A 27,430-nucleotide genomic window follows, 5' to 3' on the forward strand; every position below is an offset into this window, starting at 1 on the left:
CAGTGAAATCACATCCCAGTGCTCATGAGGACTCATGAGGATGGAGTCCTCCCTCCTTGAGAGCTGAGTTCACAAAGTCAGAGCTGGATGATAGCAGGAGCAGCCATTAGCTGGGGTGTCACCCGATGGGCTCACACATCAGACCTGCCTTGCAGTTTCAGGGCAGCCAGTGCTTCTGTGGTTTAAGGCCCGTTACCCTCTAGCTCCAATGTTTAGAATAGAAAAACAGTAAAACAACAACAACAACAAAACCCAAGTCATGAATATGACAATGAAACCGACCAAACAAAACTATGTCTGGGGTGTCCTTTGATCCTTTTCCATTTATCCTGAGTTCTTAGGGTTCCCTAACCCTGAAATGCTTACCGTACTGTTGTCCTCCACATGTCACTGAAACTTGCCTTCAGCCCCAGACCTCTCTCTCTACTATCATGGGCATCCTCTTAGCCTTCCTTAGGTCTTTAATGGTGACTTTCGTTTATCTTCCACATTTATTAGGATTGAGGAACGGGGCTTGAGGAATGGAGTTGTGAGCTTGATCTTCACATTTGGATGTCAGAGAGTCCCTCTCACATCCAGCTCTGCAAGGGGATGCCTTTGCTAACTTCCTCTGTGAGGTGTACCTATAAGAGTGCTATGCTAATTACACACAGAGAGACACAGACACACACACACACACACACGAAGACACACGCAGACACCCACTCACACAAGCACACACACACATACAGACACACACACAGACATAGGCAGACACACATTCACACAAGCACACACACACAGAGACACACGCAGACACACACTCACACAAGCACACACACATACATACACAGATACACATATACACAGACACACACACACAGACACACAGACATGTGCAGACACACATTCACCCAATCACACACACACACAGAGACACACACAGACACACTCCCTACCCCCTCCCTTCTCAGGTTAGCACGCACACACAAATCTAAATATTGACATGGGTTTGAACCTTTCAGCATGGGGCCCTTGAGCAAACAAACATCCTCACGATGTTGTCAGTGATCACACATTAAAACACAGCAGACCCAGAAAACTTTGTGGAATGCCCTTCAGAGTGTCAGGCTATTTTTCTGAAAACCTTCATGCCTGTGACTGTCTTCAAGGGACTTTTCCTTTAGGCAATTTTATTGAGGTCTAGTTTGCTTATAATAAAACGCACAGACTTTAAGTGTGAACCCTACCTGTATAAATATCACCTCTATAAAAATGTGGACGACCTCAACCACATCAGAAAGCCCCGGTATACATAGTTACACATCTTTAACTTTTGTGGTTTGGGTTCGGAATGTTCAGGGCCACAAGTAAGGAAGGGGGACAGCTGAACTGTGCTTACAAATTACAGCCACATCAAAGGGGATTTTATAAATGAAGGAGGCTGGTCATTGCGGCGAACCTCCACCCCCCCTCCCCAGTGGCTCTTCTGATGGCGGAAGAGTCTAGACCACAGGTTATTGTGATGTTTTGAAGACGTGATGCTCACTTACTTCCTCCAAACCAGGCACTGCTTCAAGCACTGGGGGATAATTTGTTCTAGAAATCACCAGTCATATTTTCTCCTGGAAGTCTAGAGCCCGTTGGGCAAATATCAATAAAGAAGAACTCTTGTGTGTTGTACAAGCTATAAAAGCAAGAAATGCCTGGAAAAGAAATGGGAGTTGACCCAGAAGATGGGAAGGGGCTGATCGTAGTAATCCTCATAATGCATCTTTGTTTGCCTTTCCCTGTCTTTCTCTGAGGTGTTTTGGAGAGTTCTTTCTTCTGGTAAAAGGAGTGGGTATAGAACACTCAGCCTCTTATAGGTAAAGAAGGGTGGGCTGGGTTCTGGGAAATCTCATGCAAGTAAAAACTTACCTTGAAAGCGGCAGGGCCAGAGTTCAGTGTCTGGCATCCATGTAGAAAACCATGTGTGGTGCCGTGTGCTTGTAAGCCCAGTGCTGGGGAGGCACACACCACGGATCCCTGGAGCTCCGTGACCAGCACTCCAGGTCCCAGTGAGAGCCACTGTGTCAAAAACAAGGCAGGTGACTCCTGAGGGGTTGACTTTAGATCTTCATGTGTTATGTGCACACGCTTGTGTGAGCTCATGTGCATGCGCATAGGCGCATGTGGGGGGGGGGATTGGCTTAAACAACACTGAGCAGGTCTTTAATGAAGTTTTGGACATGCTAACATGGTTGCAGATTTTTCTGGAGGCTGGCTGTACTGCGCACCAATCTCCAGACATTTTTCTCCAGGGACTCTCACTGGATTTGGAGTGTGTGGGGCAAGGAGCCATCTTTGTAACAGCCTGAATGTAGCACATTCGGCTTTCGCTTCTCGTGACACAGAACTGAAAGCCAGAGAGAAGTTCGTTACTGAGGGTGAGGACAGGCATGAGTTAGGGCAGCTTGTGGGTCCAGCATGGAGCCAACACAGACACAGCCCTTGGGTAATCCTTTCCGTGAGGGTGTTCTAGCTCCTGGGTACTGCGGCTCAGAGTGACCCAGCTGGGAGCCAAAGATGCCATGCAGAGCCAGGATCTGAACCTAGGCCTGTTTGACTCCCAAACCCAAACCTTTGTATGCCAGGATGGCTGCCCTAAATGAAGTAGAGGGAGGCTGTAACCCAGCTCGCATGCCTCCACTTCTCCACTGTCAATCTACATGTATCCTCAAGCCACACCCTCTTCAAGGAATGGCATTTACCACTTTTTTCCTTTTTTTTTTTTTTGCACTGGTAGGTGATCATTTTTTTCCCTCTCCTGCTGGTTATGGATGAGTATTTGGTAAGTCAGAGCAGACAAGAACATGGTCTCCTGGTTCTGTCCTCATGAAATGGTATACAGGGCCAGGTGCCTGTGACCCTGAGAGTGGCCTCCTTCCAGTAAGCTCTGTCAACCCACCCCTCTATGGCTTTCTCTCTCCCCAGAATTTTCTCTTGCTGTTAAAATCACATATCCCATTGTCTTCGTTCGTTGCATCCCCTGGAGTATGGGGCTCAGACCCATATCAGCACCTCTGTCAGAGCATCCCATATACCCAGTCTGGCCACAGCTGCAGTGGCTACCACTGGTGTGAGCATTGTTGTAAGGGGATGTGGAAAGGGTCCTCACTATAGCCCAGGGGTGAAGATGCGGAAATCCAGTACTTACTGGAAATAGCAAAGGCGTATCTTTCAGGAAAAGCTTTGAGGCAGTTTCTCTCCCACCATTCCCATCTTCCTCTCAGGAGACAACAGAGGAAGTTGGTAGGAATTACTCACGCCTGCTAACTCATTACTAATTGAAAGGAAGGGAGATGGGTCTTCTCTAAACCTAATGCTCAGAAACTAAAGTATACTAACCATGAACCCACTGTCTTTCATTCTCACACCATGCTTCTCTTGGGCTCCCTTTAACCTCTGCCCTCGCCTCCATGGCTTCTGGACTTTCCTCCATTTGGAATCAATGACAGCTCAACTTCGGTGGGAATTTTTGATCTGATTCCTTCTCACATGTCCTGTGAGACTTCCCTGGCCTGACCTAAGTTCAACCTCTGTTGCTTTCCCTGACGTCTCTGCTAGATGCTAGGTTCTTGTCATTTGCACGTACTAAGCCTTCGAGGGACCTCCGTGCAAAACTCATCAATAAGGTGCTGGGCTTTGAGGACGCAACCTTGAAGTTGACATAGGACTGAACTCCAGTCTGGGTAAGAGGGTACTGAAGGGGGGGGGGAGCAACATTATAGATAAGGAGCCACGAAGTTTGGTGGAGATTGTGAGCTAACATATGAACAGTGTGAAAGGTGCTCTGAGCACCTTTAAGAGGTGACTGACAGTGTTTGAGGAACAAAATGTACTGCAGCTGGGGTTGGAGGCATACGTCCCCCAGTGCTGAATGACAAGGCAAACCTAAGCTCAAGTGCTTCAAGCAATAGTGATTTTTAGTTTGCTGGCACGTATGCTATCTATATAGGGTTCTTCGCTTGACAGTAGCTCATTTCTGTTTTGCTTGGCATCAGAGGCCGGGACTAGAACCTTACCCGAGGGAATATCCTGTAACCTGTCCAGCCATTGCCACTGACAGAGGGTTGAGACGCCAGTTGGCGTCGTCAACTCAATCCCAGCATGTGGCTTCCTCATGAGTGACGACAGTGGAACCTCTTTACAGTGTACTCTCTGGTTTCTGAGCGTCATCGGCCGGATGATCCGGGTAGATTCTCTACTCATACTTACTCTACTCATACTTAGGAGCTGGCCTCAGAAGTCACAGCTTCTCTGAGGCTCTGTGCTCCTCACCAGAAGCAAGTGGCTGCAACTGAGCCATATTCAAAGAGAGAGAATGTACACCCAGCCCTGGATGGTGTCGCTGTCCTGCTGTAAGAGGTGTTCATGGGTGGTTACCCCAGGGAATCAATGACTTTATTGAACTAACATAGAGGGCACGGGGTGACAAGTCATGGAAAAGAACGTGGCTGATCCTATAAGGCAGCCTTACCTGCAGGTTTGCACCTAGTGTGGTTGATAACTTCCTCATGGCTGCATGAATGGAGTCCATCCCCAGTCCTTTCCAGCTCATGGAGGAGTAAGTGGATACTTAGGATAGGGTCCTATGACCCTCACCTGATGGGATGGGACAACTGTCAGTAAGCCCAGCTGTGATCGTCTTTACAAGTGGGCAAACTGAACTCAGAAAAATGGCAATGTCTGGTCCCAAAGAAACTCAGGATAGTTGGCAAGGTGTGCTATCCATTAGTATATCAAAGTGGGCTCACTTGGAGGCTGGGGTCCTCTCAGCCCTTTTCACTACTGGCCCTCTACCTTAATCTTCTCCAGCCCAGGGGCTTCCCTTCCCCCAGCGTCTCTTTCCTATACAAACCTGGCATTTCAGTCACAGACTATCTGGGTCCTTAGCTCATCTCTTCATCTGCTTGCTTTTACATCATTGACACCAGTACCATCAGCATCACCTTTATCCAATCCTCACTGAGATTCTCTGGCCTAGTTAGCATCGCCTGTCAACTTGACACAGCCTAGAATCATCCCCTCACCGCTCCCCCTCAAAAAAAAAAAGAATATTCATTGAGTAATTTTCTTTATGGAGTTGATCTGTGTGCGTGTTTGTGAGGGATCGTCTTGATTTGGAATTAATATAGGAGAGCTCACCCCACCATGAGGGTACCCTGGGAAGATGATCCTGCGCTGTGTAAGGAAGCTCTGTGAGAACGACTCTGGGAACATCAGAGAGCAATGCTTCTCCTGACTTCTGCTTCAAATCTCTATTTGAGTTTCTGCACTGACTGCAGTTTCTTCATTTCAGAAAAGAAACTGGGACAAAAACTACGTTATCACAATATATTTAAAATGGGGGCCAGAGAGATGGCTCAGCAGTTAAGAACACTTACTGACTGCTCTTCCAGAGGTCCTGAGTTCAATTCCCAGCAACCACATGTAATGAGATCTGATGCCCTCTTCTGGTGTGTTTGAAGACAGCCACAGTGTACTCATAGACATAAAATTAAAAAATAATTCTTTAAAAGTATTAAAACTATTCCAGCCAATGAAGAAAACACAGAAGACACTGTCTGAGAGGTAGGACTGAAGAGGTTCCTTTGGTTTCTGACAGGCTCTGCTGCTTCTGGTGAGGAGGGAGCTAGTTGGGGCTGAGAGGCAGGCAGCAGTTTGGAGAGGTGTCTGCTTTCCTGAGTAGGCTGGAGAGAGGCCCAGCAGGGAGAACGGCTCGGTTTTGGAGGGAAATGACAATGAAGGTGGAAACTCGGTTGCTCTTCTCAGACACCAGCCTTTCAATTCAGAGAATAACTTTGGCAGAGTATGAAACATAACAGCACCCTACCCTGCCCTGGAGGAAAAACACTACCCAAAGGAAACCTTCCAAGGACACCTTAAGGATGTGGGACCTGTGGCTTGGTGCCTGTTTCGTGCACCAGCTGAGATCCCAGTAGAACCCAGCCTGGGGCTGAGGACACCATCAAATTCCTCTTCCATATTGCAAGATGATATCTAATCCTGTCCTGTATTGAACTCACATTTACTGGGTACACACAGGACAAGGCATGTGAGGCCGGCTGAGACACAGTGACAATTAATCTCTGGGCGTTTCTCCAAGACCTTGAGCATCCATCCAGAGGGGAACATGAACAATCAGAAGTGTTCTTGGTAAGAGGTCAAGATGGCCCTGATAAAAGCCCAGTAAGACAGGATGAGGATATTCATTTAATCAAGCAGTTGGAGGACTGTCAGACTACCCTCCTTGGAGACATAAGACCTTCCTGGGCCTTGGAGGATGGAGGTTGGGAATAGAGGACAAGCCAGAGAAGTGGACCATCCAAACTGAGGGTGAGAATGGTCCGTGTTGAGTAAAGAGTGATCTTCAGCCCCCTCAGGGCGCAGTATGAAGACCAACTAGCAGTCCACGAAAAAACTATAATACAGTTAGGGAGCAACTCAGGGTGGCAAAGGGCCTTGACACTCGTCTAAGTGGGGACCTTGCTTGGGGATGGCATTCCTCATGGTTTTAGTAGGCTCCTTGTGACAACAGTTATAGCTCATTAGGTAGAGTGCTCCCCCTGCTATGCACAAAGCCTTAGGTTCAAAATCCCAGCCCGGCACAAAAACAGAATGTGGGAGCCCAGGCCTGTGAGCTCAGCAGAGTAGAGGCAGAAGGACCTGAAGTTCAAGGTCATCCTCAGCTTCAGAGAGCCTTCCAAGCCAACTTGGGAGACAAGAGACAGGGTTTCAAAAGGATCTGGTGAATCCAGGAATGAGAAACACGGTTTCTCGTGGGGTTGAACATGTGGTATCTGAGAGAGTTTCACCCCCAGGACCATTCCGTGACGTGTTTCCGTGAGGAAGTAGTACTCACTGCCTCAGAGAGGCCTGGATGGAAGTCTGAGCAGGCACCTAGGACACTGGGCAGAGACCTCACAGGCCTGTCATTTGTCACCCAGGTATTTGTACTTTGCCATGGCCTCCTCCAGCTCTGCCAGCTTCTCTACAGCGCCTACTTCAAGAGCAGCCTCACCACAATCGAGAAGCGCTTTGGGCTCTCCAGTTCTTCCTCCGGTCTCATCTCCAGTCTGAATGAGGTGAGTGGGAGGCCCTTCCATTTTTATCTTATTTTATTTTAAAACCTAGATGTGCGTACTGTATGTGTGAGTGTTTTGCCTGCATGTATGCGTGTGTGTAGCACATAGACATTTGGTGCCTCAGGAGGCCAGGAGAAGGCATCGGATCTCCTGAAACTGGAGTTATGGATGGCGGCAAACCACTACATAGATGCTGGGAATTAAACCTGGGTCTTCTGCAAGAGCAACAAGTGCTGTTAAATACAGACCCATCCCTCCAGCCCTGAGTGGGAAGCTCTTGACAGTCTTTCATTGCATGTATTGACCTAACCTTTGAGGGGTGCGTAACAGGGGCTGGGCTATGCATCCTAGTGCAGAATGCCATCCCTAAGTTTTAGCGTTGTCCTCATAGACAACAGACAGCAAGCAACCAACCTTTGACATTTATGTCACCAGAGCCTGGCCCTGGCCCTTAGATGTGTCACAAGTCACCCAGTTCTCAGTGAGTCCAGACATATATCTGTATATTTCTCACACCTAGATAGGCTCCTTGGCTAAACAATTGAGATCCGGCACATAGGATAGACCCTTTCTTACGGCTGTCAAGAAGACTCAAAACTATGACTCCCACACCTAAGCTTTTATCTGCATTGTTGAGTGCTTAGAATAAAGCTGTGGTTCAGGAATACATGGAGTTTGTAAGCTGCTGGCAATGGTCAGTGTGTATGTGTGTGTGTGTGTGTGTGTGTGTGTGTGTGTGTGTGTGTCCAGGAGGGTGTAAAGAGAGTCCAGCCTGGTACAGGGCTGGGTGAAGCCATTGAGTTTGTGGAACTTCAGATTGAAGCTCCAATCTCAAAGCCTTCCTGGGCCCAGGTGATATGAAAGGGCACACAATGCCTATGGCAGTTTAAGGGCAGGTGGACGGGCTCGAACAGAGCAGCCATGGGTATCTTGGCCTTGGAAAGCAGCTGCTCCTATTGTCCACTCTGACATGACATCAAAGGATGAACACACAAGGTGACTTGGAACCCTAGAGCCCAAAGTGTCCACCCCTAGTCCCTAGAGCCCTTTGGTTTTGAGACATGGAAGGGCAAAGTGTACTATTAATGGTCTTTGTGTCCGATTGCAAATGTTTAACACCTGTGAATAGATGGGGCTGTTCTAGAAGTGCTCTGAGGGTGAGGCCTGGCGTCCTCTTCTTGACTAGAACAACTGCAGTTTGGAGGTGTGTTTTGAATGAGGAAAAAATGAATGGCTTTCTCAAAGGTGCTTTTCTGCTGAAGAAAAGCTTCAGAGTAAAAGCCAATACCTGAGCAGGTCTACTGACCCACAAAAAAACCCAACCTTGGCTTCTGCAGACCAGTGCAGGCCCACACACCCAGACCATCCTTCCTGGGTTTTGAAGCCCTCTGCCATCTGTCATGTGCATGCCCTTTCAAGACTTCAGTCCATGGACAAAAAATAATAAGAGACGCAAAAAGGAAAGAAACCCAAGAAGCTCAAGAAGAAGCTTTCCCTCTCTCTGAATACACATTGCAGAATGTTCTAGAACCCTCAAGTTGGAAGGCTCCCTGATAAAGCCAGGCTGCCCCTCATACACCTAACATACCCTCACACCTTTCTCTATGTGCCACAGCCTCTGTCTGTCAGTCATGCTCCTTGACCCAGGTTAATAAGCACTGACTTTGGAACAGACACTGTCTTAGATGCTGGGGAGGCACAAAGGAACAGATGGACAAAAAGCTGAAACAAAAGTATAAAAATAAATCTCTAGTAGGCTCCATAAGAAGGTGGCCATGGGAGAGGAAGGACATACAGGTCATGGTGGTGGACACAAAGGAACATTCCTTGTAGAAAGCATCAGGAACATAGTGTTCCTGATGTCTATCCTGGACAGGACTTGGAAGTGGAAGGGTCCTTGTCCTTTGTTTTGAAGAATTTAGGATGGGGATGGAGGTGGGTTAGATGCAGAGTTAATTGGAGCAGAAGCCCATTCTTTCAGAAGATTGCTCTAGGATGATGTAGACAATATAAAATGAGCCTCAGTGGCTCAGGTTACCGCCTAACTTCATGGATATAGATATGACACTTCCTGTCTGACTGCCATGTTCTAGTGTTTTTTCGGTTGCTGTGATAAAGGCCATGACCAAAAGGAAAGTGGAAGAGAGAGGGCTTATCTAGCTTATACTTCCATATTAGGTCATCATCACAGGAAGCCAGGGCAGAATCTGAACAGAGGCAGAGATCATCCAGGAACGCTTCTTGCTGGCTTCCTCCTTCCGTTTGCTCAGCTTGCTTTGTTATTACAACCCAGGACCGCCTGGCTAGGGATGGCGTCATCCGCAGTAGGTAGGAGGCCAGGTGCTCCCACATTAATCATTAATCCAGAGAGATGTCCCACAGATTCACGGATTTGCCTACAGGCCAACTGATAGAGATATTTTCTTAATCGAAGCTTCCTCTACCCAGATGACCCAAGTTTGTGTCAAGTTGACACAAAATTAATCAGGACCTGGAGAGATGGCTCAGCGGTTAAGAGCACTGACTGGTCCTGAGTTTAAATCCCAGCAACCACAAGGTGACTCACAACCATCTGTAATGAGACCTGATGCCCTCTTCTGATGTGTCTGAAGACAGCTGCAGTGTACTCATATACATTAAATAAATAAATAAATAAATCTTTTTAAAAAGTTAACTAGCTGATAGTATAAAATGAGAGTAGTCGCATGGTTCTTGGGGCCATGCACATTGCTTGGTTGTTATTCTGACTTTCAGTCCAGAGTCCCTGAATCCATTACTTTGGACCTCCTTCAAGTTAGGAGTTTAACTAAAAAAAAAAAAAAATATATATATATATATATATATATATATATATATATATATATATATATATATATACTAATCCAGGAACAAGCCAGAACTGGAAGACTTCCTTGGATTTTTGCCCCCAAAAGACATTTCTAGAAGGGCTAGGGAAAAAGCTCAGTTGTTAAGGTGCTGATTATGCAAGCACAATGACCCGAGTTGTCCCATCCTTAGAATCTACCTTTAAAAAACCAGGCGTAGTAGTGGTGTGTGCCTACACTAGAGTTGGGGAGGTAGAGACCGGGATCCCTGGAGTCAACCAACCTAGACTACTTGGCTAGCTTCAGGCCTATAAGAAACATATACACTCTCTCTCTGTGTCTCTGTCTCTGTCTCTGTCTCTGTCTCTCTCTCTCTCTCTCTCTCTCTCTCTCTCTCTCTCACACACACACACACACAGAGAGAGAGAGAGAGAGAGAGAGACAGACAGACAGACAGACAGACAGACAGACAGACAGAGAGACAGACAAAGACAGAGAGAGTCGGAGAGACAGAGAGGTAAATAGCACATACACATGCATGTGTGAGCACACCCATTTTCCATAGGCACCCTACACACACACACACACACACACACACACACACACACACACACACTTACACTCAGATTTGTGTATAGACACCCAATGTTTAGATTAGTTCTTCATGTTTTCAGATAGTTTCATTGGGTTTGTCCAAAAGGCTGAGTCCAGGATGGGTTTCTGATGACCGAGGGAAGGCTGATGCTATGAATCCACAGCATGAACAAGACCATCTGGGCAAGGCTAGCGTGGATTTGTCAGGGACTGCATTAAAGCCGGGAGGCCCCTTCCTGTCTATTCTCCCTAGGTGAGCTATGGTGGGTCTCCTCTGGGCTGGGGGAGGGTGGGCCCTGAGTCTCACTGGACCCCCTGTTCTCCTCTGCAGATCAGCAACGCTATCCTTATCATCTTCGTGAGCTACTTTGGCAGCCGGGTGAACCGCCCACGGATGATCGGCATAGGGGGTCTCCTCCTGGCTGCAGGGGCCTTTGTCCTCACCCTCCCACACTTCCTGTCAGAGCCCTATCAGTACACCTCGACCATTGCTGGTGAGTGTCCCGGACTCCTCCCTTGATGAGCTGAGGCAGTGTGAGCAGGGTGCAGAGCAGATGTTGGTGCTCCTGGGTTGGGGTTTCCGTTCTAAGTCACCTTCTTCCCTTTCCCATTAGAGACTGTCCTTGAACTTAGGAGTTCAGTTTCTGTCCAGACCACATCTGAAGTGCAGGCCTATTGAAGCATCACAGAAGTAAGAAGTAGCCCAGTTACCTGGTTCCCGGCTTGTTGAGGATCTGGTTCCTGACCGTCCCCGGGACTCCTTGTCCTTTGTGCCTGAGTCAATCCAAACTCCACCTGCCTAGAACCAGAGCTCACAGAGGCTTAGCCGAAAGAGGGCCAGAGTGCAGGACATGGATGAAGTTTTGGGGAGTTTTCTTGATCTTTCATGATGGTTTGTCAGTTTTACTTCAACTTACATACTTTTTGTGTGGCCCACTGGGTGATGTCAGGACATTGATGGGGTACAGAAAAATGGTATAGTATGAGAGATTATGTGTCTTTTCTTAGGGAAACATGAACAAATGTCTGTTCACGCCACATAAGACACATTAACAACCCAAATTCTACTCAACTGTAGTTGGTGAACCAATGAATTTATTCAGGTTAATTACAGGGTAAGAGATTATAGGCTTATGGGTAACTCAAAGGCAGCCACATCACCAAAAGGCACACACATCATAGGTGAAGACTCACAAAAGCTGTATCTTTGGAGCCTCCTAGAAACTTGCAGGCAACTCTAACAGAGTCTCTTCTTCCTCAGCAATCGATTCCTGCTTTGTTTGACCTTGGAGGAAGCTTTGTGAATGGTCTTATAAGTTTCATGAACTTCTGTCTGAGGCCGGCTCCGTCAGACAAGGGGTTCCCCAGGGCAGGAGCGAGGATTAAAAGAAAAGAGAGACAATAAGACAAAAATTATAACATGACTCCAGCCAGTTCTGAGGCTAAAGGGAAATCTTTTTTTTTATTCAGTCGTCTTTTAAACCACTTTAATTACATGCAGAAAGATAACATCAGTTCTGAGTCAGGGGACAAGCAAGTCAATAATCAAAAATCCTGTAAACATCTTTCTGGGACCTAGGTGGCGAGACTAGGGACAAAAGGGGCTTCCAAGAGACAGAGGAACTGCCACACCTACATCCGCTGAGCCTGCCCTGAGCTGCAAATGTAAATGTTCTTAATCTGGGCCAGTTTCCTGAGCCCAGGGCCAGAGTCAGATTTCTGCCTTGACTAACTTCTAATTGTCCTGGTGATATCAAAAAAATGCCGCCAACTGTCCAACGGCGCCAAAAGGCTCTCCACAAACTTCTGAGCCAGACAAGTTTCTATAGCTTTCTTCATCTTAAGAGCTCCCTTGTTCCTCTAACCGGAAGAGACTGTTTCAGTTCAGAAGAAATGGTTGCATAGTAGGTCTTGACAGTTGAAGGCACTCAGATATCATTTCATGATTCAAGTCTCTGAGAAGAAGAGACAGGTCTTGTCTCCTGACCCTCAGATGGGGGCTCTTTCTGTGACCCAAATTTCTGAATTTTATTGGGATGTCTTATGGCAGAATGAAATCGACCAAGAATTTATGTGGTATTAATTAGTACAGAAATATCTATGAAAAGCTAACTTTTGCTTATATTTTATTTTTAATTATTTTAATTAGCACATATTAATTATACTTAATAGGTTTCATTGGGACATTGCCATACATGATATACTTCGATCATATTCACGTTCCCCCCCCCCCCGTCCAATTTTTTTTTCCGCCCACTCTGACTAATCCTGTTTCTTTGCTACTGTTAGGTGTGTGTGTGTGTGTGTGTGTGTGTGTGTGTGTGTGTGTGTGAAGAAAATGTTGCTCTTTTTCCTACCAACTCACTAACTGTACATTGTTGTTGTTTTAAATTGTTTAGTTTGAGACTTTAAACACATTTAGATAGCTCTTTGCTGATACAAGTTTTACAAATATTTCCTCCCCCAGTCTCTAACTCATCATGCATATCCTTTTAACATATATATATATATATATATATATATATATATATATATATATATATATATATATATAACTTCCAGAACAAAAAGAGGTTTTAATTTTGATAAAATTTAATTTTTTCTTATTTTTTTCTTCCATGACTCATTCTTTTGGTACTGCACTTAAGACCTCTGCCTGACTGGAGAGAGGAAGAGATTTTCTATTCACTTTCATGGGGTGTCTCCGTTTTTTATATTTGCAAGTAGACTTACAATCTGTTTTGAGTTAATTATTTATTTATAAATGCTCAAGTTTTCCCTTTTGTGTATGAATGTCACTTTTCCAGCACAATTTATCATAAAAACCACCTTTTTGCCATACCATAATTTTGTGCTATTATAGCAGATAAATTGTCTTGGGCTAAGGCAAGGTCAGTGGTAAAAAGCTGGCCCAAAATGCACCAGACTTTGAGTTCTACCACCAATACAGAGAAGAAAGTTGGCCGTGTCTATGGGTTCATATCTGGACTTCCTTTCCCACCCCGTGGATCCAGGTGTCACCTTTGCTAGTACTACAGGTTCCCCATATCCTGTTTTTTATTCAATTTCATTATATATGTATACTTTGAGATTTAGTTGTTTATATTCAAAAGAAAACTGTTTTCCGGAATTTTGATTGGGACCGCATTGAATCCATAATCAACTGGCACTCCTCTCGCTCTTCAGCAGTGTGGCTCCCTGATACCTGTGTTCTGCATGACTGCTGACTGAACAAACAGGCTCTAAGCTGATGAATGCCTTTATCCTCCAGGAGAACATAGTCCCTGAATGCCTTAATGCCCACTGTCCACCATTGCTGCCCTGTGCTGTGGACACTCCTAGCTTATCCTCCACACCCTGCATCAGGGCTATTAATACTTACCCATAAGGGGATGCCGAGGAAATCCCTGTATGGATTGTGAGGTCTGTGCTGGAGATGGGTAGTTGGTTTGAATGGAGGTCAGGGGTGGGGAAGATTATTAGTAGCAGGAGTGGGGGAGGTCTATTGATGAGGTGTGTGCAAGGTTCTGGAACTATCCCTTCTTCCTCCAGGAGCTCTAGTCATTTGCATAGGTGTGCGGCAGTCCTCTCCTGTTAAAGGTTGAGACTTGCTTTGGGAGAGCCAAGGATGAAGACTGACCCAAACCTGTGGGTCTCTCCGCTCTATCTGGATGAGGCATTGAAAGCCAGGTCTGACGGAGAATCAGGACTTGACCTTTCTGATGCATGAAGACAGGGCTAATGAGATCAGCAAGGGAGCCTGGAACACTGGGGCCAGGCTGAGGAAAGGGCACTTTGCCAGACACCACACACCATGGCCTACTCAGTCAGGCTGGTCGGCTCCCCGGGGCCTGGGCCCATCGCCCGTGGCATTTGCTTTGCACACTAGCCGTGGGAGGGAAATTAGCGATGCTCCTTATTAGGGATGGCTATTCAGATTGAGTCGGACTTTACCACAAAGTCCCGATCACAGGAAGTCACTACCAGCCCAGTTTTAACTCCATGCTCCTGGTCGCAATGATCTGAGAGACAGCGGAAGGGACTACTAGAAAGAGGGCAGCTTGTCTGACGGGACCACAGTATGCACAGGCTGGGAGAAAGGACGGGACTATTGTTGCTCAACCTGTCTGTGTGCATTCTGATTACAACAGGGTAGCACTTGCTTTGACTGAAACTCAAGCAACAGCTGGAATAGTTCAGGGACAGATTGTCTTCAGGGCACTTTTCCAGTGCCAGGCAAATAAGATAAGGAGGACCTTGGCTCAGGAGCCCTGTGTGTGCTCTGCTTGGGCTGTGCCCTAGTTGCCGATGCAGTATGGGAATATGGCGTGTTAATATGTTCAGATAAAAATATCTATCAAGTCTCATTTCATGGAAGAAATTGTGATTGTGACTCCACTTCCAACGTATTCTTGTGGGAACTTCAACTTTGAATTATGCGAGGTCATCGGAGTGGGGGGGGCATATTTCTTTAGAGGTGACGCCCAAATGTCGGTGTGTCTGAACTATCTTCTGGAGCCAGGCAGGTCTAGGGCTGAGAGTGGCCACTGAAACTACAGCCTTGAGCCATTCCCTCCTTGCTTTGAGTCTCAGTACCTTGGGAGGGTGTGAAAAAGAAACACCAGGCTACAGTGGCCTCAGAGGCCCATGTCCTTGCATTTAGCCCAGTGACTGGCATAGGTAATGATTGGGATGTGGTGGCTCTTGTTCATGTGGTAGTGTGAAAAGGTCTTATAGGACATTTAGTAACCTGGTAGCCCCTCAGAATCCCCAGTGAGAATGCACGCTGTGTCCTCGGACAATCGCTTTGCTTCGGTCTGCTTAGTGTGGGAGGGCCAGCGAGGGATCTTTAGTCTCCACACTAGGTTCTCAGACACACCCTCATTTGGGCATGGGAGAGCTTGGGGCTGCTGTTCTGACAGAACATGCTGACTGAGGTTTGATATGGAGCCTCTGAAAGTTACAGTGTAAGAAAGGGTAAATCCTCACTCACATTGGTACATGGAACTCAGGCTTTGTCGTTCAAATCCACCTCCGCCTCTCACTTGCCAACTCTTCTTAGGGGAGGTGCTTTTTTTTTTTTTTTTTTTTTCTGATCCTTATCTGTAAAACGGGAGCAACAATGCCTTTCCGCTCTGTGTTCCCGGTACGGGAATAGATGTTAAGCCAGCGGCTCACGGTGGCTGTTGGGGAAACTTCTATTTGTTTGCCTTGCTGTTCACATTTGAAATCTGTTATTGGTCAGTATCTGCTCCATTCCTCTCCTCATGAGTATGTGCTGATTCCTTCCCCCAATGGAGCTGTGTACAAAGCTGCTCCAGAAATGACCATGGGAAACGAAGGGGAATTATGATTTTTCAGGGGGGAGGGGACTGAAGAAAGACTGAAGATTGTGGGAAATCACAAAGACCTTTACAACTAGTTGCCAAGTTAAAAGAGTCCATGCAGACATTTATGGATGTTTAGATTTTCTAAATGTCAGTAGGGTCTGGAAATGTGCCTTGCCGCCTTTAGAGAAGAGACTAGCTACCCAGCCAAAGCCTCCATCCAAGCCTGTGTCTAAAAGATACAGAGAGGCTTTTGTGGATGGGAAAGAAGCCAGCATGAGACCAGTTCCCCTAGGAGAGAAGAGAGGGGACTTTTGGAAATCAGTGTTTTGGAGGACTAGGTATAACCTTGTGAAAGATTCAGTCTAGTCCTTTCGGAAGTCAGCCTGGCAGACAATGGTTGCCAGGGCAGGAAGTCCCTTGAAGGCCAAGCAGGAAATGAGGAGGGGTGGTGTTGTATTTTGGGAGCAATCCAGAAAAGGAAGGGAAGAAGCCCTTCCTAGCCCTTGGTGTCTGAAGCTGCTGGTCCCTAGTCTGTGCTCTCAGTGATATCCCCAGGAAGATGGGTAGGGGGAAGGCACAGAAAGTAACACAGAGTAACTTCCTTCCTCGGCTCCCAACCTCCAGAGTTAAATCCATCTTCTAAACCCAGGCCATAGAGAGAATCCCTCTGGAGCATGAGCTTAGGTAGCTCTGTGGTAAATACCCAGCTGTGTCATGCAGTGGGGATGCCAGAAACCATGGAGGGAAATGAGGGGTGCATGGTGTGCGGGTGGCCAGCGTGTGCCTGTAGCACGTAGGTATGTGCAGGACAGAGAGTCTCTACCTGCAGATGTTGGATGAGTAGGAAGGTGTCTGGGCACAGAGAGGAGAGGAAGCCAGTGTGGGTAGAGATGGGTACCGGAGGCAGGTGTGTGTAGGTGCAGGGGTGAAGGTAGGGAGGTGGGGGGACTGTGAGGAGGTAGAAGTATAGGGGAAGGAGAAAGGAGGGTGAAGCGAACACACATGTAGGAAGAAGTGTGTGGGGAGGGATGTGAGGGACGAGCATGCCTGTGAGGGGAAGCAGGTGGGGTGGCAATTGGCTGGAGGGCCGAGAGGTATTTATTTATAAAGGGTGAAGGAAGAGTATGTGTTGGGGTGAGTGGGTGGGTAGTCAGGGTAAATGTTGGGCAGCCTGCTAATTGGAACTGTTTAATCTGGAGGGGGAAAAAAAAGGAAGAAAAACAAACAAATACAGGAGCGGAAAATATCACCAAACACATGCATGTTATTAACTCAAAGGAAAACAGTCCCGAACAGACGGGTAGAACAAACCCGAGAGCGGTTTGATGCAGACCCTCCTAAAGTCACAGTATAGGAAAGGATGTAACCTGGAGGGATGGTGGCAGGTGCCCAGCGGCTGCACTGGGCATCAGAGAAGGTCAGAGCTCTACGGCTGGTGGAGCAAGCGTCTCCACTGCAGTGGTATAGGTTCAGCCCCTCTAGACACACCAGCTATTGACCAAGTCTGTCCATTCTCTGGTTCTTTGAGCATTGTAGTGAGTTGGTCTGATGCTGCTTGTATTCTGATGCTAAATACTAAAGGTTCCTCGTTGTGTGGTTGCCCCAGATGAGCAGATCCTCACGTACTGAAGTGATGACATGCGAACCTTTTCCCCAATAAAAGGCTAGAGCCTGTGATTGGGCAGGGGGAGGGAGAAAGGTGGCACTGGAGGTTTGAGAGGGGGATGCAGATAGACGAAGAAAGGAAGAGTAGGGAGATATAGGAGGAGGAAGTTGCCATGGACCAGAACCATATGGTCAGAAGAAACAAGGGCCTTATAACTAGAGTATATGCTAGTATAAATCTGCCCAACCTAGGCATATAGCTCACAAATAAAATTTCTGAATTGTGTGTCTTTTATAAGGGCTTATTAGGATTGAAATTATAACTACAGAGCATCTGTGTTGGGGGCAAGTCAGGTGAATTGAAAACATGACATTCTCCTAGGCCTCTAGCAGGAGGCTAAGTGTGACTGGCTCCTCTCTACCTTCCTGGCCTTTGGGGACTATGCAGCCATTTTTCTTGTTCAACAGTGAGGCCAGGTAGTGGGCCTGCTGCAAGCGTCTTGGAGACGAGCTTCTTCCTGCTCCTCCACTGAGTCACTTTTCCTAGATGGTTGATAGATTCTGTCTCAGTTCTACATAGGACAGGGGAAGGTCTCCTTAAGAGCTGTCATTCAAGACAGATAAGAAAGACTTCTTACTATTCTAGTGGCTTTGGACAGCCTAGAAGAGAGTCACTGTCCTACTATAGGATGGGGTTGAAGAAACCCTTAGCCATCATTATAGGAGGTAACAGGCTCCTGAAGGAGCCAGGGAATCACAAAGACACCTTCTACTTCTTTTCCTGCACTTGGAGAGACTGGGGATATTGACTGCCCACCCAGACACCTCCTGTGACTCAGAGGCTTGACATGGTTGTCTCAGGAACACCCAGGCAGTGGGTACCTTCTTTCTTCCATGACTAGGGAGATTTAAGATCTCCGTGCTTGTGCTTTCCATAATCAGAAAAAAAATGGGAGCAAGGGCATTGAATGAAATATGAAAAATAACACAACAGACAACTGACCCATATCCCAGGACCTAACAACCTGCAGTGGCTTGTGGGTGTTCTGGAATGTTCCAAATATCCCCTTCCTGTCTTGCCCTTAGCCTAGAGTAAGCGTGAGAAGAATGAGGAGGAGAATTTCCTCCTCCCCAGATACCTACCCTTCAAGAGCTCTACTTCTGTCTGGCTTATATTCTGTGTCACCAGAAGCTTTGGGTCTAGAAAACTTTAGTGGCTGAAATGTTTGAAAACCGTGTTAGGCCATGGGCAGACATTTTTAGTCATGTAGTAAGTAGCAAATATCCCCAGCTTGCCAACCCTAGAGACTCGATGAAGCTGTTCAGCACCATGACAGAGACACCTGAGTTTCCATAGGGGTGTCTAGATGTAATACTTGTTGGCACAAACAGGGTAGAGACCCAATCTTACCCTAGTTAGTTGTTTCCAAATCCTGTGCTAGGTGGTTCTCCTGGCCTAGGTTTGCCCTTTCCCTTAGAGCTGATCTCCCAGGGTATGAATCGCCCAGACTGCCTTGATATTGCTTAGTCACTCTCTTCCTTATAGCTCCTGATGCTACCTCCCATGAGTTCTAGTCCCTCCTGGAATCATCCTGACCAAGTCTCTTAGGCCCCAGCTTCAGGAACAGCCATCCCATAGCTGGGCTGAGCCCGTTCTGCTGCTGCAGGATCTTCACTGGACCTCAGAGAAGAAGGCTACAGGGCTTCAGGGTCTCCCCAGAAAAAAGAAGAGACGTTTCCACTCTGGACCTGAGGGTCCTAAAGCAGCAATGAAGATGTGAAAGTATGATCAAAACAGCCAGAAACTCAGCCCGCAGGTAGTCTTGTTTTGTTTGAGACAGGGTTTCTCTGTGTAGCCTTGGCTGTCTTAGAACTTGCTCTGTAGACCAGGTTGGCCTTGAACTCAGGAATCCACCTGCCTCTGCCTTCCCCAGTGCCAGGCCTTGTCTTACCTATTTGCTGCCAAGCTTTGTGTTTTATCCTTGGTTGGAGCCCGGCTGTTTTATCCTGGAGTCTAATTTTTCTTTAACTTTTCAACCTTTGGGATGCTTTATCAGCCATTCTCCTGGCTCTACAGCATCCCTGTTGTTCTTAGGCCTGCCAGGACAGAGCACTCAGTGATAGACACATAGCCCTTCTGCCTCAGGTATGCAGAAAACTGCTTCCCCACTCTCTCCTAGGAGGACACTCCAGATATGGGTCCCCATCTTGCCTAGCAGATATAGTGTCAAATTTTATCAACAGGCCTTGGCCTCCTCCAGTCAAGTCCTACCATGGCTCCTGCTGGCTAAGGAGCCCCACTAACAAAGAAAATGTGTGCAGCGGGGTGGAGGCATGAATGACTTTTGATGAACTGGTGTTGGCTCTGCCAGCCACTCTGGGTTTTCTTCAAAGAGCTCCCCGGCAGCCTCGGGGAATAAATCTGTAAGCAATAACTTCTATTTCACAACCAATGAAAGGTGCTAGTGAAGAGCCTAGCTCCTTAAATATTAAAGCCAATGCTGCAAGTTGTCATCGGTTTTCTCCCAGCCACTAAGGAAGTGAGTCCGATGCTCAGGGTGCCGGCTCCTGTGCACTGGCAAAGGGCGACGGGATTCTAAGAGAGGGAGTCTCAGGCCAGCTGTATGGCTTGTGATGTTGTTAAGTCCTGCAAGTAGCAAGCCTGTCCCCTTATGCCCAGGACAAGTAGCAATTTTTAGGACCCTCCTGGAACAAGGGAGGCAGTGTGGAGAGTTTCAGTCTCAATACACACACATACACCTATACGCACACACACCTACACACACACACACACACACACACACACACACACACACACACCTATATACACACACATGCTAAAGACCAGCACACTTCTTCCTTGTACACATATGAACCTTTCCAAGACCACACTTTTGCCCTGTGATTTCTTTGTTGTAATCTGCTGTTGCTGGTATGTTTGTCATTACTGGATCCTGTCCCTGAGTCTTAATAGTCTGAGTAACACGGCCCGCTAGTGGGCTTTTCCCTTATCCATTTGAGTTTCTCCAAGTGATTCATCATTTTGAATGAAAGTGGTATTATTGGAGGACCTTTGGGTCCCAGATTATGATATGTTTCTTATAAAATAATGTGTTACAAAGTTTTATGGATAAAGAGAACACGAAGTTGTGAAGGGATGGGAAGGTGGGGGTGAACCTGGGAAGAGCTGACTGTTCTGAGTTCAATTCCAGAGGTTCTGAGTTCAATTCCCAGAAACCACATGGTGGCTCACAACCATCTGTAATAGGATCTGATGCCCTCTTCTGGTGTGTCTGAAGACAGCTACAGTGTACTCATATACATGAAATAAATCAAAGTTTTCAAAGAACCATAAAATAGTATATTAGAATGTTTTAATTGTAATGACACATAATGATTACATATACTTACATAGCATGTGGCATTTCAACCTACACACGCATGTGTCATGCATGTGTACTGATCAGATCAGAATGGCTGACATACCTTTATCATGCTAGCCAGTTATCATTTCTTTATGTTGTGGACATCATCCCTGCTCCAGTCCTGCTTCTTACCTGCCTGAGTCCATGGGTCACATCCTAGAAAAGTTCATTTCTTGACACAAAATCTCCTATATTGCAAAACCACGGAGCAATCCAGAAATCAGGACTGGAATTTTGCAGATATAAAACTCAGCATGAGTCAGAAGGTTGACTCGCGTGCACTACCAGGGTGAGGCTGGGTAACCTCAGGAGGGGCGAGGCCAGCCTGTTTCTAGTTAGCACTGCCCAGTCCTGTAAAAATGGATGGAGCCAGATCTCTTGTATCCTATCGGGGTTAAAGAATGTGCTTGAATGAACTTCTGCCTTCCAGGAGTCTGCCTCAGAGAAGACAGGAAATAGACTAAGCTCCTATTAATTAAGGTTCTTTTCCCTCCTAAAGACCCCTGCAGTACAGAGGCAGGCAGCCTTGGGTGGGCAGCTGGACTTCAGAGACATCTGTAGTGGCTGAAAAGGGTGTCACTTATCTGGTTTTATTAACTTTGTGTGTGAGGGGATAGAGTTATAGTGACACATACCTTTAATCCCAGCCCTTGGGTGGCAGAGGCAGGTGGATCTCTGTGAGTTCCAGGCCAGCCTGGTCTACAGGGTGAGTTCCAGGACAGCCAGAGCTACATAATGAGACCCTGTCTCAGACAAAAAATGTGAGACCGGAGAGATGGCTCAGTTATTAAGGGGACTTGCTCTTGCAGAGGATCCAGGTTCAGTTCCGGGACCCCACATGGTGTCTTGTAACTATCTATAACTCCAGTTTCAGGGGAGTCAATGCCTTCTTCTGATCCCTGAGGGTACCACATGCACAGCGAATACACATCCATTCAGGCACAAAATGCATACACATGAAATAAATTTATAAAACTTAAAAAAGTGTGTGTGAGGTTCACATGTATAAATGTGTTTGTATGTATGTGCATATGTGCACGAATGTACACACATACATTTATGTGGAGGCTATGTCAGTGTTAGATGTTTCTCAATCACCGTACCAGTTAATCAACCATTTAACTGTATTTCTTTGAGGCAGCATCTCCCACTGAATCTGGAGCTCACTTATTTAACTGGGCTGTTGGCCACTCCAGGAAATGGCCTATCTCTGCCTCCACAGTGCTGAGATTACAGGTACGTGCTGCCATGCCTGAGTCTCTCTCTGTGTGCTGAGGATCTGAACTCAGGTCCTTAGGCTTGCACCTTTATTTCTTTACTAAGTTGGCCATGTCCTCAACCTCAGTGAGCAGTCTGGGAAAGCTCTGAAAGTCCCCAGGTATATGACTTGAGAATGAGATACTGTTGATCCCTTACATGGGCTCAAGCCCTTGGAAAAAGCTAAGAACTCCGCCCCAGGGAGGAAGTGAGAAACTGCAACTCAGAAATCCAATTCACCCACGACATACCCTGTCATTCTGTCTGTTGAGAACCTGCCCTTAAGGATGGTCCCATCAAAAACCTGTTCTTCCCTTCTTCCTGCAGTTGCTATGATGCCCCCCCCCCTTATTCATGCTGATTAGTTTTGAAGAGAAGAGCTTAATGGTTTAAAAAGATCTAAGACACTATTCACTCAGGGTGTAATGACCAGGACCACCCATTACAGGGGGTCTGTGCCTTGTTCCTAAGATTTTTCATAATGATCTAACTGCCATCAACTGCCCTGTAGGGCAGGGAGCAGCAGACTTTCTCAGCACTTCCTTCCCACTGCTTTTCTCTTGTTCCTCTGGGCTCCAGAGCTCAGTGTTTACCGCCTCTAAGGTGGCCATGGGGAAATAAGCCATGCCCCAAGGGCTACATTTAACTACTAATATACATGTGTGTGTGCACATGCATGTGTGTGTGCCTGCGTGCCTGTGGGTATATCAGGAGGCCAGAGGTCATCCTGGGTGCTGTTTCTCAAGATAGTTATCCACCGTATTCTCTCACTGGGACTTGGGTTGACCAATCAGACTAGGCTGGGTGGCCACATGCCATATGATTCCCCACCTTTAGAACACTGGCCTTACGAGAGTGTGCCCTCATGCTGGGCTACTCACATTGGTTCTGGAGATCAAATTCCGTTCTCATGTGTGTGTGGTCAAGCACTTTATGAACTGAGCTGTCTCCTCAGCTCCAGCTGCTGTCCCTTTTCTCATGTCAGAGATGGGTCTGAAATAGGAATGGGTCCCATTCTGGACTGGCATCAGGAAAGGCATGTTCTGCAGGGAGACCTTAACTCAGTGTGGGAACCAGAATAAAGCCATGGAGAATTGGGTGACTTGGATGTAGTTGGGGCCAACTGATTATTATTTTTTCATACATATTTTGGATAAGAGGTATTTCTGACCTGCATGCTGACATTTTTAAACTTAATAATAGCGAAACAGTCCCTAGAGACGTTGGCTGCTGAACAGTTCACTAGATGAAACCTCATAAGGATTTCTGTGGTTTTGGCCCACCATGCAGTGTGCCACATGAAGACTTAATAAGGCAGTCAATGTTTTTATGATCTTTGATGACCATTAAATGTCTCACAAAAAAAAAAGCTTTTGTCAGCCAAGGCAGCAACAATGTTCTCATGAACATGGGTTTAGTCAGATAATGAGGACAGAATCAGGAATCAGAGTAACCTTAGAACAAACTCGATTCTCTGGAACTTTTACTTCCCCGGGGATTCCTCAGGTCGTCATTCTCCTGTCTCCGCCTTCAGTTCTTTCTCCCACCACATCTGACCTAACGTATGTTTGCACTCTCACACAGCCATGGTGCCTCTGCCCGCCCTGACCCTGAGCAGGCGTCTGCAGTCTCACCTGTTTGAGCTCTAGGCAGTTCTGAAGGTCATCCTGGCCTTGAACTCGGGCCTTAGACTACCCAGAAACTGTGCTGCAGTGCCCTGTCAGGGTCTTCACCTGTCTTGGGGTATCCTTAGGGTATGATCCAGGCTTCTTCCCAAGGCACTCTATCCATCTGCAGGAGCTGTATTGCATTAGCACCCCCCCCCCCCAGTTCCCTGTGAAGTGTGTCGCTCTTGTGAGCGCTGAGAAACCCTGGCTTTCCACTGTGCCTTCCTCTTGGTTCAGAGGCCCCTTTCTCCAGGGAACTTTTCCCAACACCTTCCTACACCGCGCCGTCCCAATTCCGAGTTTGTCTTTCCCATTTACCCTTTACTCTCTGTCCTGTGTGTACTTGGCACTATTTTTTCCCAACTGTAGTGACACTCACACTGTGACGTTTACCATTCTAGCACTGTAAAATGCATGCTGGTGCAACCATCACAGCCACCCACCTCCAGAACATACTTAGGAGAGTTGATTGTACAAAGTGTCTTCATTCCCTTCTCCCTAGCCCCTGACAAGCTTCACTCTCTGTCTTTATAAATTCGGCCACTTTAAAACCCTCCTATTAATGGAGTGAGATGGGACTTGCTATTTTGTTTGGCTTCTTTCACTTAGCACAGTATCCTCAGGGCTCATCTGTATTAGCAAACAGCAGAATTTGCTTCCTTTTTAAACTAAATAACATCCCACTCTATGTACCATATTTGACTTAATTACTGGGTTGTTTCTACTTCGTGGTTTTCACCAACATCAGTGCCATAAATATGGGAGCATAAAGATCTCTTCAGGGTTGGAGAGATGGCTCAGTGGTAAAGAGCACTGGCTGCTCTTCCAGAGGTCCCGAGTTCAATTCTCAGTTATCACGTAGTGGCTCACAACCATCTGTAATGGGATCTGATGCCTTTTTATGCTGTGTCTGAAGACTACAGTGTACTCATACACATAAAATAAATAAACTACTCTTTTTTTAAAAGGGGAGTCTAAAAAAAGAGAAAGAGCTCTTTCAGGGCAGTGGTGATGCATGCCTTTGATCTCAGTAGTTAGTAGGCAGAGGCAGGAGGATCTCTGCGAGTTCCAGGACAGCCTCGTCTACTAGAGTGAGTTCCACAATAGCCAGGGCTATACAGACAGACTGTCTTGAAAAACAAAAACAGAACAAAAATTTTTTCAAGCCTCTGCTTCTAATTATTTCGATTTTTTTATGGGGATCGTCAGATCATAAGGTAATGTCTCCTTTTGAATTTTGAACCTGCTTTGCAGAGTGGCTGCAGCATTTCACACGCTTCACCAGCAGTGAACAAGGGTCTCTCGGTCTCTGGATCCTCACCAACACTTGCTGTTTTCTGGCTTTCAGATGCCAACCATCCTGTGGGATGTTATGGGATATCTCATCGCATCCTGTTTATGATTTGGTGAAGCAAAAATGTGGTTGCTTTTTTTAAAACAACCCGAGGGGCTGTCGTGGGTTAGAGACAGTGTAAGGGCCATGCCCATGTTCCTCTGTCACCTGCATGGAGAGGGTTCTCCCTTGTGATCATTAGCCAGATGACTGGGAGACTGAAGAGGACTTGAACCTTGGTGCTTGGGTGTTTTTCAAGAGGCAGGCTTCACCCACACTACTGGCCAGAGGATGGTGTCTCAGATCGAGGCACATGCCTTCAGTGACTAAGCTGGCACAGAGACAACTCTTTATGTCTCTTTCTTATCATTTGAATAGATAATAGGCACTATAAAGGACTCATCCAAGGCGGCCAAGGCCCCTGAAGTCCATTCACATTCTGTGTCACCAGCAAGCCTTGGTTATGGCTATAGTACCAGTTTGATTTGCTGAGAGGGTACATGTTACATGGACGTCTAACCGGCAATCCTTCTGCCTCAGCTCCTTGAGTGCTAAGATTCCTGATGCACATGCCATGTACGGCTTCGCGGAACACTTGATTTTATAACACCTGGCCTCTGTCTGTTCTTTTTGTTTTTTCCTGAGTCAGACCTCAGTGACACACAAAGGAGCCCCTTTGTGGAACTTTGCACATGGGTCTTGTCTAGACCCTGGCATGGAGAACAGGAAGTGATAGGGTTAGGCCATATGAAGCCTGAGGGGAAGGGGAATGGGGCATCAGGGAAGGCAGAGCCCCTACCCCAGCCCTACCATCGATTCCACGGCCCCCACTTCTTTTTCTCCAGGGGATATGGGGGCCCGCTAGCTCAGGGCCACACCTTTAGGAAGATGATAAGTAGAAATTAAACTGATTTCATCCCTGTTAATGAAAACCCTACAGAGGAGGGTTGGTGACGTCAGAGGTTTCCATTGGCCAGGATGAAGCAGGAATAAAAGGAATCTGGAAAAGATTCCCTCAAATCCCTCAAGGCCTTGGAAAGCTGACAATGCTGATTGTTTCGTGTGGGACAAATTGAAAACAGAGGCATGGAAACGGTTGCCAAGCCTGGCAAAGTCTATGGCCACAGGAACCACAGTGTCCAAAGGCCATACTGGGATGACTGGAGCCCTCCCAGAAGGGCCTCCAGGGGCAGCCTTGCTCCCCGATCTGTAATATGACAGGGTCTCCAAATCCCCCTGTTTTCAGTCTGTGACTCTTGGTCCTGGCCAAAAGGCCAAGAAGCATTAAGAGTCTGGGGGACTGCCCAGGTGTGGTCGGATCACTAAATACCTTTGGCAGCAAGTCCTTCGCCTCACTGTGGTGCTGGGATCATTGATCAGGGGGTCAAGATGCAGGGAAGACCAGAGCCAAGGCTGGCGGTGACATAGCCTTTTTCTGGGGGAGAACTCTGGTTTTGACTGTGGATCCCCTCTTCCATGTGGGAGGTTCTTTCTTCCAGGACTGTCATATGGATCCACCATGTTCAACCCCCTGCCAGTACTCGCACAAAAGGAGAAATGGCTGTGCCTTCTCCTTCCTGGGCAGAGCTGCTCCTGTTGCAAGAACCGCCATCCACCTTACTCTCAACCTCAGTCTCTGTAGCCCCCTCTGTCAAGCGAGCAGAGGAATACTCCTGTTTTCCCATCCCTGGCCCTCTTTCTCTTCCTCTGGGGTATGGAAGAAAGGATGGAGCAAGAGCAGGATCGACGGACAGATGGTGGAAGGGGGAGATCGGGGTGATGGTGATCACTGGGCGTGCTCATTGCAGGGAACAGCAGCCTCTTTCAGACCGACCTATGTCAGAAGCATCTGCCAGACCTGCCCCCCAGTAAGTGCCACAGCACCGTACCAGATACCCAAAAGGAGACCAGCAGCATGTGGGGCCTGATGGTGGTTGCACAACTGTTGGCCGGCATTGGGACAGTGCCCATTCAACCATTTGGGATCTCCTACGTGGACGACTTTGCAGAGCCTACCAACTCGCCTCTGTATATCTGTAAGTCTTGAGCTTCAATAGGGTTGTGAGGGGTGGGGAGTCAGAACCTGATGTAGCACCTGGTGAAGCTCTTGGGGGTGAAATGTGGTCTGATTCTATCAGCCCACACACAACATGGTGGGTGACAAAGGCCTGTTGTAAATGCCAGTTTTTTTTTTGTTTCTTTCCACTTGGATGGACCTCAGGTGGCTAACCCAGGTCGCCAGGCTCTTACCTGGACGACAGAGCTAAGATCCTTTGTGGGTGCCA

The 27,430-nt window shown here is 47.1% G+C and overlaps 1 protein-coding gene across 1 annotated transcript in view; it reads left to right on the forward strand.

Moving 5' to 3' along the window:
• SLCO2A1 (solute carrier organic anion transporter family member 2A1) overlaps positions 1-27,430 on the forward strand; it is a 76,918-nt gene that overhangs the window by 31,840 nt on the left and 17,648 nt on the right. The window contains exons 2-4 of the mRNA XM_080933942.1: positions 6,972-7,109; positions 10,860-11,022; positions 26,954-27,181. Of these exons, the coding sequence (XP_080790068.1) occupies positions 6,972-7,109; positions 10,860-11,022; positions 26,954-27,181 (529 nt within the window). The remainder of the gene's footprint in view (positions 1-6,971; positions 7,110-10,859; positions 11,023-26,953; positions 27,182-27,430) is intronic.

The sequence above is a fragment of the Micromys minutus genome (genome assembly GCF_963924665.1).
Source record: "Micromys minutus genome assembly, chromosome: 21".
Taxonomy (NCBI): Eukaryota; Metazoa; Chordata; class Mammalia; order Rodentia; family Muridae; genus Micromys; species Micromys minutus.